Source organism: Hydra vulgaris, chromosome 12 (genome assembly GCF_038396675.1).
Source record: "Hydra vulgaris chromosome 12, alternate assembly HydraT2T_AEP".
In the NCBI taxonomy this organism is placed as follows: Eukaryota; Metazoa; Cnidaria; class Hydrozoa; order Anthoathecata; family Hydridae; genus Hydra; species Hydra vulgaris.
In genome coordinates, this window is record NC_088931.1 from 17,304,096 (window position 1) to 17,317,435 (window position 13,340).

General features: G+C 26.7%; 1 protein-coding gene across 1 annotated transcript in view; it reads left to right on the forward strand.

The window, feature by feature from the left end:
- Nucleotides 1-2,598: 2,598 nt before the first annotated feature.
- Nucleotides 2,599-13,340, forward strand: part of LOC101240901 (von Willebrand factor A domain-containing protein 3B) — a 102,711-nt gene continuing 91,969 nt past the window's right edge. Inside the window, exons 1-2 of the mRNA XM_065812392.1 lie at nucleotides 2,599-2,692; nucleotides 9,307-9,379. Coding sequence (XP_065668464.1) covers nucleotides 9,349-9,379 — 31 coding nt within the window. The 5' untranslated portion in view covers nucleotides 2,599-2,692; nucleotides 9,307-9,348. The remainder of the gene's footprint in view (nucleotides 2,693-9,306; nucleotides 9,380-13,340) is intronic.

The window sequence follows — 13,340 nt, forward strand, 5'->3', positions numbered from 1 at the left end:
GTTTTTTTTTAAACATTTCTAATGATGATGAATCACACATTTTTTTACTTTGATTGTTCCAAGTCCATGGTGCAGATGTGTAGAAAGATTTTGTGCCAAGGGATTTCTTGCTTGACAACAGGGAAGTTAGCAACTATCTGACGATCTTGTGTTGAGGAGCTGGGGGGTTTGAGTTTTGAAGAGATTGAACAGATGCAAGAGATTTGGTTGATTTGTCATTTTATAAATTATGATTATAATATTTTATAAATATTATAGTTTATTCTTTGACGTAACAACAACAAATGTAGCAATTAAGACAAATTTTTGGATAGTGAATAGAAAGAAGAAATGTATATATATATATATATATATATATATATATGCATATATATGTACTAATATGTATATATATGTATGTATATATATACATATATATGTTTATATATATATATATATATATATATGTATATATATATGTATGTATGTATGTATGTATGTATGTATGTATGTATGTATGTATGTATGTATGTATGTATATACATATATATATATGCAACCCTTGGTTGAAAAAGAGGTTGGATTTAGGAAAACTGGAAGATTGGTAAATAAAATTTGATACAAAGGGGTTACCGTAAAACATAGAAAAAAGGTCGGCAAATTTTTGCCGACTTCAAACACTTTGAGGTTGGCAGTTAGGTTAGCTAGTTGACCCTAATTCTGAGTGCACTCACCTTCCGTTAATCCTATATAAACTTTGCTGGGTTGGTTTTTTGCTGCGATGATGCATTTATATATAATATTTGTGGATTTGCACTTACCATTCAGGGGGCATTCTGCTTTATTTCAACAGTTACCTACTTCAATATCAAACAGACTATCGCAAAATTCCTCCAGCGAAGTTATATTTAATCAATCTAAAAACGAATATGAACAAGCACTAAAATATAGTGGATACTAAAACTACTCCCTCAAATATCAGATCAAACAAAAAATACCCCAGAAAAATCGTAAATGCAATATCATATGGTTCAACCCCCCATTTAATAAAAACATCTCCGCAAATGTTGCAAAAATGTTCTTGTATTTACTAGAAAAAAACTTCCCTAAGACACACAAACTTCACAAAATCTTAAACAGAAACACTGTAAAGGTAAGCTACAGTTGCACTGAAAATATAGAAAAAGTTATAAAAAACCACAACAAAAAAATTATCTTCCCTAGAATTGAAAATAATGATCCAAAATGCAACTGTCGAAATAAAGCAGAATGCCCCCTGAATGGTAAGTGCAAATCCACAAATATTATATATAAATGCATCATCGCAGCAAAAAACCAACCCAGCAAAGTTTATATAGGATTAACGGAAGGTGAGTGGAAAACCAGATACAACAACCACAAATCATCATTCAACAATATTAAATACAAAAATTCTACCGCCCTATCAAACTATGTCTGGAATTTAAAAAATAATTTTAATGAAACCCTCATGCTAACATGGCCTATTCTCAAATCAGTACCCCCCTACTCAAATATTTCCAAAAGATGCCCACTATGTCTGTATGAGAAATTTACAATTATATCATATCCAAAACCTGAAGAACTGTTAAATAAGAGAACCGAAATTATATCAAAGTGCCGCCACGAAAATAAATTCTTATTAAAAAATTACAAAGTGCGCTACAAACCTGACTAACAACTATAAATAAAAGTAACTATACTAATCTGCTCCATATATCTCTAGGCTAACTAATAAATTACTCACATACACAGCTTTTGTAATATATTTCATAATATTATGTATATTTTTATAACAAATTTTAATTCTTATTTTTATTTTATTATTTTTTAATACACAAATAATACACATTAACACATAAAGAATATTTTAGACAACATTAAATATAAAACTATTTCACAATTATTAGCCAACTAAAAACAAATTAATAATATTATTAACCTAACTACTAATCAATTTCCGTCCCGTAACGAACTAAAATACAAATATAAACGTCCACTAAACAAATCGTAGCAAAATTAAACTTTTACTACTTGCCTGATGATTGTGATAACACATGAAACTCAGAGTTGCAATATTATATCATATTATAAACATTAGCATTTAGCTAATTCCTGGTACTGCAGGTAACAGTAACATATATATTATATAGCTCTAGTTTATCTATTGAGCACTCTTTCAAGTATACAATATTATACATGATAATATAAAGATATTTTCTTTATTCATATATATATACACTTATGTATATATAATATTATATATATATATATATATATATATATATATATATATATATATATATATATATATATATATATATATACAAATATTTATTTATGTATGTATATATATATATATATATATATATATATATACATGAATATATATATATATATATGTGTATATGTATATATGTATATATATATATATATATATATATATATATATATATATATATATATATGTATATATATATATATATATATATATATATATATATATATATATATATATATATATATATATATATATATATATATATATATATATACAATTATTTATTTAATATATAATAATTTGTTTATAAAATCAAGTATGAATAAATATATAAACAGGAAATCTAGTGAAAAAGTCCTAAATCCATTTTTTGAAAGTGTGACTTCTTTGGTCAGTTCCAAAAAATGGCTCGAGGTATATGAATTTTTTGTATAAAAAATATTTTAATTTAATAAAAGTATTTTAATTTTATCTTTATTTAAAATAAAAATAAATTGGATGAAATGTTTTAAGTTGTTTTCAGTTTAAAATTTTTTTCTGATTTTATAGGCCTTAAAAAAAGTAAGAATTTAAGTAATGCTAAAATTATGTCATTATTACATTAAAAGCATTTTACTATGAGTTTTACATTGCTCGTTAATTTATTAATAAATCACTTTTGAGTCATTCCATGCCAACTGGATCAAAATTTTAGGATTTCAACATGGACCATGGTTTCTTATTATTATTGAGAAAAGCAATTCCTGAAAATTTCAGCATAAAATCTTTTGTGGTTCATGAGATATGGTCATTTGAAATTTCTGATTTTTCCAAAAATAAAAACTTCAGTAGCAAAAACATGTTTTCTTCATACTTTGAAGCTTTATATTTTAAAAACAAAATTTCAGAAAACCTTCTAATTTTCTTTATTGTATACAACCTTAGACTTACTTTAACAAAAACTCGACATTGAGTTCTCCAATGTCACATTTTTTCCATAATGGCTACCTAATAAGCTTAAAAAAATGTTTGCAAATATAAAAAGTTGATTTTTGATGAGTCAATATACAAAAGCTGCAGTTTAAGAAGTGAAAAGACATATTTTTTTAGCTTCTATATATGGTAGTCTTCCAAATTTTCAGAAATTTACTGATAAGATACAATTCAGTGAAAAATTATAGACTTCTAAAAATGGCTGCGGCTAAAACTTAGGAAAATGTGCCTCCACTTTAAACCACCGGTAAGCTATGATCAACACTGATTTTAATAAGATTTTATTTTTCTTTCAATTTAATAGACGTTATTACAGTGATTTTAGAAAATAAAAAGTGGGTACTCATGCGGAAGTTACAAAATCAGAACAATGAAAATTGCTCAAAATGCATTAAAAACAATAAAAATAATGTTATTGTTGTACTTTAGTTTGTATTATATATTGCAATTCAAAGTTTGTATGAATTTAAGAGTATCTCATAATCAGTACTAGAAATAAGTCTTTAATTAAGCCTGAATTAAACTCAGTTTTTAAATACCCTAGCTCTTTCCTGCCCCCTCCCCCTCCCCCGTCCATTTACTTTTTAACATGCACATTTTTGCCCAGAACTTAGAAAAAGTTTGTAATTCTACACTTCTCATTACATGGTGTGTCTGGTTTTATGTCTGATGTATGAAGTACCTTTATGCCCAAACACACCACTAAACATACACATATAAAAACTGAAATTTAGTTTTTAATGTTTTCATATAAAACTTATAAGTAGCCTATTAGGTAAAAATGAAAAGAAAGACTTTTAGTCTAATTTACCTAATATTTATTATAATGACTATAAATTTTATAATATTTTTCTAATACATTCACTATTGCAACCCTCCCTATTAATTTGATTTATTTGATTATCATGTTCAAATTTAGATTACAACTTATGCAACAAGTTATAAGAGTTATTTGACTTGTCAACACAATGCACAAGTTGATTATGTAATAAAGAATATTATTATATAATAAACAATATAAACATTAAATCTTTCAAATAAATTTTGCTAAAAAACTTAGATTAAAGTGGTATATTCCCACTGGAGGTGCTTCAGATCTCCATTAAATATATGTTTGTAAGTACCACCAGAATGCAAAACTTTTAACATCATAAATACCAGATAATTCAGACTATAAAGACCTCTTGAAATTAGTTGTATGTGACTTAACAAATTGAAAACGAACAGTTGCAATAACTGCCCAGATACCGACACACTTTACCAGATACCAACAGAGTATCTTACTGCTTTGTTTGATAGACACAACATGAAAGATATCACCTTTAATCGGTGGCAAAAAGCCAGCAAAAAACATGATATAGTTCCAGTAACCCTTCCAGTGAATGATTTTATTGAAAAAGCTTGTCACCAAATAGACCAATTAAGAGACCACCATTATATAGCCAAAAATCAAGCAGCATATTTGCAGCATCTAAAAATACCATTACCAAGTAATCATATTTTAGCATTACTTGACTTTGCTGAAAATTACAGGTTTTTAATTTAAGATGCAGTACAAGGTTTCCATTTGAACAACAGTCAAGCAACATTGCATCCTTTAGTTATTTACTATACGGAAGAAAATATGATAAAATGTAAAAGTGTTTGTATCATTTCAGATCATTTACAACACAATACAAACTCATTTCATTGTTTCATTTATGAAGTAATAAAACAAAAGAGCTGTTGTCTGAAAGAAGAAGAAGGTTTTCTGAAATTTTGAAGAAGAAGAAGAAGAAGAAGAAGAAGGTTTTCTGAACTGTTTTCTGAAAGAAGAAGAAGGTTTTCTGAAATTTTGTTTTTAAAATATAAAGCTTCAAAGTATGAAGAAAACATGTTTTTGCTACTGAAGTTTTTATTTTTGGAAAAATCAGAAATTTCAAATGACCATATCTCATGAACCACAAAAGATTTTATGCTGAAATTTTCAGGAATTGCTTTTCTCAATAATAATAAGAAACCCACTAAGTTTCATCAAAATCTGAGGCGGTCCATGTTGAAATCCTAAAATTTCGGTCCATTTGGCATGGAATGATCCTTTCATAGTTAGTTATATTTACCTTTATAATAAGCTTTCGATAAAGTTTGGTCTTCTTCTTAAGCTTGCTTTATCTGGAAAAGTTTTTAAGTCAATAAAAAACTTTAACTATTGCTTTTTTGTTTCATCAAAGTTAAAAATAATTGGCATTACCCACACTGTTCTATTGCAGTCTTCTCCTTTTGAAATTTAATGGCAGCGCATGAAAAAGCACTGGCTGGATGGTCTTTTTTAAGTTAGCCTGCACGATTTAAAAAATTCATTTTTTTCTTCTACTTAATTTAAGATAAAAATAGTGAAGAGATTTCAGATTTAATTCATTTAAATCATTTCTTTCTAACCACAGTATTTAATTAATATTTTAAGGCCAACACTCATATTTATTTCCAGTATATTCTGATGTACCTCAAGGTTCTATACTTGGTCTTATATTTTTTCTTATCTACCTTAACGGTCTTCCCAAAAATCTTATATCTAAAGTGGCTCTATTTGCTAATGACTCAACTTTATACTCCTGCCTTGACAAAAATTCTTCTCTTTTCAATTGCTTAGAACAGGCCAATTTCTTATCTCACTTCTGTAATAGCTTGGGTCATGCAGTGGCTTGTAAATTTTAACTCCAACTCAGTTAACTCCAACTATAAAACACAAAAAACCATCGTCATCACCAAGTTCTCTAAATCTATCAGTCACTAATATTCCTGGTTTTTGAATTCCTGGCTTATCTCTGGCAAAATTCACCAGACCAACATGCTCTTTGTGAGACTAATTTGAATTCAGCTATCTTGTCTTGTGATCTTAGTGTAATAGTCACATGACCTGGGCATTTACATTGTAAGAGTTTACCCATTTGTAGGGAAACTATTTTTGAATCCACAGACTATTCTTTTATGTGCTTTCATTTAGCACCACTTCACTCTATTGCCTTTCTTTTGTTCTATATTGCTCTCCTTCATCTCAAGGCTGCATTCCTTTAGATGTTATTTTCTGATCAAATTAACCAAGTGCTTTCTATTTATCGTTTAGCCAATATCATTGTTATTGTTACTAGTAACAGTGACTCTGCAGATGTTAAGGCCCACAAATTTTGCCATTCTTAATCTCTAGCATAAATAACTTTCCAACTCGCTTTTCAGACAATCAGAATCATCTTCTTTCTCTACTTGACTTATGTCTTATTTCCTAGTCAGTGCTCCATATTCACTCTTAGGTGATTCTGATCATGGTTTGATCTCTCTAATCAGAATCTATCATTGTACCTCTTACAACTACAACAAGCTAGCATAGATTCTTTTATTCTCTCTCGACAATTCCAAGTCAAGCTTCACTCTTCTCCATGGTTTTCCTCTCATTGCGATGCTGCGATTTCCAATCGTAACCATTACTCTCATATCTATCAGCAAAACAATTCTCCAGAAAACAGAATTCAGTTTACTATTGCTAAAAGCTATTGTAAAAGGTTTTATCTAACGTCAAAGTCAGCTATTCTCAGGTCACAAAATCTCATATATCATCTCAAAAATTAGGCTCTTGTGACTTCTGGAGAATCTTCAACAGTATCTATAGTAAGGGCAAATCTGTTACTCTACCTCTCTTGTATGGTTCAGATTTTGTCATCTCATCTAAAGACAAAGCTGAATTGTTTGTTAAGAATTTATCATCAATATTAGTATTAATTATAATATCTAGATTCTACTAGTTACGTTCTACCTGATGTAGCTGAAAAACAGGTTGATCCATTGCTTGACATTTGTATCACTCCAGCTTCTGTATCTAAAGTGATTTCCTGCTTAGACTCTTCTAAAGTTTGTGGTTTGGACAACCTACCTGTTATAATCTTGCAGAAGTGTTCTTCGGATCTGTCGTTTATACTTTCAAAACTATTTAACAAGTGCTTATCAAAGTCCTGTTTTCCAGCCTGCTGGAAAACAGCATCCTTATTTTCAAAAATTCTGGAGAGCGATTTGACTCATCCAAATATGGTCCCATTAATCTTCTTACTATCATAAGCAAGGTTTTTGAGTCTTAAATTAACAAACACATAATCTCTTATCTAAAATGTAATAACTTACTTTCTGATCATCAATATGGATTTCGATATTTTCTTTCTACTTCTAATTTGTTAATGGTAATAACTGATAGGTTTTATCGTACATTAGATAGATGTAGAGTAGTTAAGGTTATCACTCTCTACATTTCTAAAGCTTTTGATAATGTTTGGCATGCTGGTCTTCTCCATAAGCTTTCTTTTTACGGTGTATCTGGTAACACCATTGAGATTATTGAATCCATCCTTACCAATCGTAGTATAAAAGTTGTCCTCAATGGACAGCACACTGGTTCTATTTTTGACCCTATACTTTTTTTGATTAACATAAAATGATCTCCCAGAAATTCTGCCATCTATGGTGGCATTGTTCAGTGATGGTGCTACCATTCATTTTATTATTCTCGATAAGATGCTAAAACTCTCTTATTGCTTGAAGGCGGCATTTGAGCTTGAAAAACACTTCACTTCTGCTACAGCATGGGGTCTCAGTGGCTGGTAAACTCAGATAAAGCTCAATTTTTTTTCAGCTTATTGTTATCGCAATAATCTTGATTTTTCTATATTTATGAATAGTAATGTACTTGATAAGTCATCTAGTCTTCATCTTCTAGGTTAACTCTTACTTCCAATCTTTCTTGGAAAACATTTATCAAATCCTTTGCAAAATGAGCATCTGCTAAGGTTGCATCTCTTAATTGTGCTCAACACTTTCTTACTCCAGATTCTATTCTTTATCTCTATAAATCTCAAATCTGTCCTTGTATGGAATACTGTTGCCATATTTGTAGCGGATCTTTGAATAATGCCCTTTTTCTTTTAGACAAGATGCAAAAATGCATTGTAAATATAGTTGGACCTGGTCTTGCAGCCTACCTTCAACCATTGTCACATCATCATAATATTACTTCTCTATATCTTTTGTATAAATACTATAATGGGCTCAAAAGAGCTAGCATCTCTTGCGCCATCTACTAAAGTTCATTCTTGTGTTACTTGTCGTTCAATTAAGTCTCATCATTTTATTGTGACTGTTCCTAAGTGCTCCGAAAATTCTTATTTGTCTAGTTTTTTTCTTCGAACACCAGTTCTTTGGAATTCGATGCCTTCATATTGTTTTCCTGTTTCATATAATTTACTATCTTTTAAGTTGTTTGTTAATCATTATCTAACTCTATAAACTTCATCTTTTCTCTTCCAGTAACTTCCATATCTAATAGTGGTTGCTTGCAGCCTTGTTGGAAGTGAAGAGTTGAAAAAATAAACAAACAAAAAAAATATTTACTGCAAATAACTATCACAATATTGTGTACATTTTTATTTTGATGAATGACAACTCTCTCTCTGAGTTCTCTACCTTTTTGGATTGTTATCCTTGTATGTAATACTGTTGTCTTATTTAGACAAGGGTCAAAATTGCATTGTAAATATAGATTGAACCTGCTTTATCTTCTAAGCTGAGCCACTCTCTCATTACCATAAGGTTGCATCTCTTTTTTATTAGTACTATCATGGTTATTTGTTATTAAAGAAGTTATCATATATAGCTCCATCAACCAAAACTCATTCTCACTTAACTTTTGATTTAGCAGTATTGCATCCTTTTACTATATCTGTCCCTTCATGCTCTAAAACTTTTTCTTGATGAAAATTTTTTTTGCCAGTTTCTTTCCTTGCACATCAATCCTTTATAACTCTCTCCTATTTAGATTCTTTATCAACTCATTCAACTTTTTGAATTGAGTATAAATAAAATATGGTAATTAGCTATACGGCAATAATAAATAAATATATACTCAGTTATCAAGTTTATTTACTTAATATTTAGTTAAAAATTAGAGAATGTAACCTTGTTACCACTTGTAACTGATTGAGACATAATATAACTTTAAAAAGTTATATGGGTTATATATATTATAATTTTTTATTCAGACAAATGGTTTAAAGAAATTGAAACTCGATCTTCCTCATATAATGTCAGCTATTGGAATAAAAACTGAAGACGGTTAGTTGTTTTTTCTATATATACATTCATATATTCATTTTTTTTATATACATTTGTATAAAGTTATTTGTAATAAAGTATACCTTGTCTATAATTTTTTAGTAACTTTAAGTCTTTTACATCTCTGTTTTTTTTTACCATAACAAAATAAACCCATAGTTACTATATAACTTATATTTTTTATAACAATATGAGTTTGAAAAAATAGGTTCTTTTGAATAATAGTCTGCTGATGTGTTTAGTAAATTCTTGGATTTAAAATCACTTAAGTCTCTTATGGGATTTTGGATTTTTTTACTCAGCAAATTATGCAATAGGCTACGTAGTGTTATAACCTATAATAATGAGTAGCCTCCTTGACTGTATATATCTATCTATATATATATATATATATATATATATATATATATATATATATATATATATATATATATATATATATATATATATATATATATATATATATATATATATATATATATATATATATATATATATATATATATATTTGTTAAATTTGATTAAAACGGCGGCGTCTTATCTTTTTGTTTTATTTATATTTCGATGTATTTATATATTTTGAGGTGTTAATGCTGTCCGCCAAAGGTCAGCGACATATTGTGTAAATATATAATTAAATCGAAATATATTTAAAACAAAAAGTTTATACGCAGCCGTTTTAATCAAATTTAACAAATATAAATATCGTATAACAAGAATATGGTTTTAAAAGATATATATATATATATATATATATATATATATATATATATAATATATATATATATATATATATATATATATATATATATATATATATATATATATATGCATATATATATATATACACATATATATGTATATATATATATGCATATATATATATATACACATATATATGTATATATATATATGCATATATATATATATATATATATATACACATATATATGTATATATATATGCAGGGCTCGAAATAAGTGCCGGACATCGGACATTGTCTGGCACTTGTCCAGTAAAAAATGACACCTATTAGTCATTTTGTCCGACCCTTATTTTATGTGTATTTATTTTCTAATCATTTTATTTTAATCATTGTTCCAAAATTATTAATAAATTCAGTATTGTATATAAACTTTACTTTTTGAACTTTTTATTTTTTATACAAAACAAAATTAAAGTTGAACAAACGACTATGTTAATAAAGTACGTCATTTTTTTGAGTTAATTCATTTTTTAAGACGCCAAAGCATTACATATTTTTGAATTAAGTAGCCCCCTGTTTTTATCATTTATATTAAAGCGTTGCAACTAGTCATTTAAATTTACAGTTTAGCATTTATTTTATTTTTTTGTCTAATGGTTTTTATAAATTTCAAACAAATACTCTAGCTTTTAAAACCCCTTTTAAATTTATTTTATGAAAAAATTTTAATGTAATAGTTATTTTAATGCTTATAGAAACCAGTACTTTTTATTACACTATTAAATTTGAGTTGTTACATAACATTTGTTTTTGTGCTAAAAGTTTTTGCTATTAAAAGTTTTTATAAGATTAATCCCAGAAAAAGTTTGAAAAGATTTTTAAAAAAATACATATTTATATAAATGTAATTACATATAATATTCTTTGATAATTTAAATAAAATGGGTTTATTGTAAACATAATTAATTTGTTACTTTATTTAACACAGTAATAAGTAAACTTAATGATTTATGTATTTAATATATTTTGTATTTAATATATAAGTAATTTATGTATTTAATATTATGTATTTGTATTTTTATTATGCTTTTTTATTATACATTTAATTATATATTTAATAATTACATAATTTATGTATTTAATATATTTACGTAATAGTTTATAATTTAATAGTTTATAATTGAATAATTTACAGAGCATTTCGCATAGTATTGTAATTTATTATATAGTATTACATAGTATTGTAAGCTATTAGATGCACTTTTTCTACTTTAATACATCCATACACACATTCAGAGAAATAAGTATCCGAACTAAGTATTTTACTATGAATAATAAACTTTGACAGATTATTTCAGAAAAAAATAACTTTGTATTAAAAAAAACTATATGATTATTCTTAAAGGAAATTTAATAAAGAAATCAATAAGCAAAAAAAATATGAAATAGTTATATTAAATTGCTAATGGCTAGCTCTAAGTCTCAATCCAAGTGAACACCTTGGGCTATTCTGGATTAAAAATCTGGCATACGATGTCTAAAAAGAAAAAAAGAGCTAAAAAAATGAGTTAAAGAACGTGCTCCAAGAAGCTTGGACTCATATTGATCCAGATACAACAAAGAAATAAGATAAATCAATGCTATGTTGATTTGCAGAAATCATAAATCATAAAAAAAAAAATTATTGCTTGAAGAAATGTTTATTCTTTAACAAATTTTTTGGAACAACTTTATAAAATATTTGCCTATTTAAACTGTAAATTAAACTTTTAGCTATTTTGTATGAAAGCTGTTAGTCTAAAGAACAAAATAAGCTAAAAAGTTTTAAGTCTGCCCAAAAGAGGGCGAACTTATTACTAAAAATGCCACTTAACTTATGTTACACAGAAAACAAGGTAAAAAAATTGCTTCAACTTTTAGGTCAGATTTCTGCAAATCAGTAAAGCGGTTTGTATTAGAAAGATGTTAAGAATTCTATGCCAATTTAAAAAACATATAAAATTTTATCAGAGGTGACTGGCTAAGGAAAATAAACTTGTTTTTTTTTAATTAACAAAGGATATTTTAAAAAACTGAATGGCACTCCTGAGTGATTTTTCATAACATTTATGAAAGTTATCAAATCAAAAACAGTTTTTAACCAAGACTTCAAAAAATTAACTTTAAAAAATTATTTTAGTATTACAACTATATTAATAATTATTTGAGTCATTTAAATAAGAAAATCTTTGGTTTGTTGAAGTTTTTACTAACACTCCTTACATTTATGTGTATTGCCTTATTTTCATCAGGTTGAATTTTTAAAATGCTGCAAAATATTTACATTTAAATCTTTTAAAATATTTTTGAAGAAAAAACTGCTATCACAGTTTAGGAGGGAGAGGGGTTCAGTTATATATGATTGTTTGTTTCAGGAGGGAAGGGGTTAAGAGTTGACAAATTTAGGGTGACATGGTTTATGGATAACCTCCCTTAATTACATTTACAAGCGATTTGTTTTACTAAAGCAAAAAGTCTTAATTCTAACTGATTTTTTTTTATATTAGGAGAATAGCAAAAAGTCTTAATTCTAACTGATTTTTTTATATTAGCAAATAAATTTTTTTTTTTTTTAAATTTCTAAATACAAATATTTATATAATTTTTACTTTATTTATATTTATTTATGTTAACTAAGATAAGAATACATAAACAAATAAAAAAGAATTAATATAAATAATTCTAGTTAACATTATAAGGAACAAAAATTTTCTTCAAATTTTCCATATATAAAAAGTTTCAGTCAGAACTTTGTCATACCAATGCAACGAAATAAGAATCACTTAATGATGTAATTCATTTTATTAATGAAAAAGCGCCAGAACTTTAGTAAATGCATGTAGTTTTAACTTACGTTAAACAAATTTAAAATAAAAAGGTGCTTTAACTAAGCATTGTTATTCAAAAGTTTAAATGTAAAAGCATAACATTTAATATTCTTTCGTATATATTAATTAAAACTTTTTCAACTAAGTTTTAGAAAAAACAAAACTTTATCATGTTTTTGTTAACTTATGTTACATGAAAATTGCAAAAGTTTTTTTGTTATTTTCTTAAAATATACTTTTTTATAAAGTATAAAATTTGACCAACAACAATTTGAACATGTTAGCTCCATTTTCATGCTAATTTAATTCCTATTATGCAAATAAATTCCTGGTTAAAATAACATTTTACAATGATACTTTTTTTATCATGCAACAATGAGAAAAACTG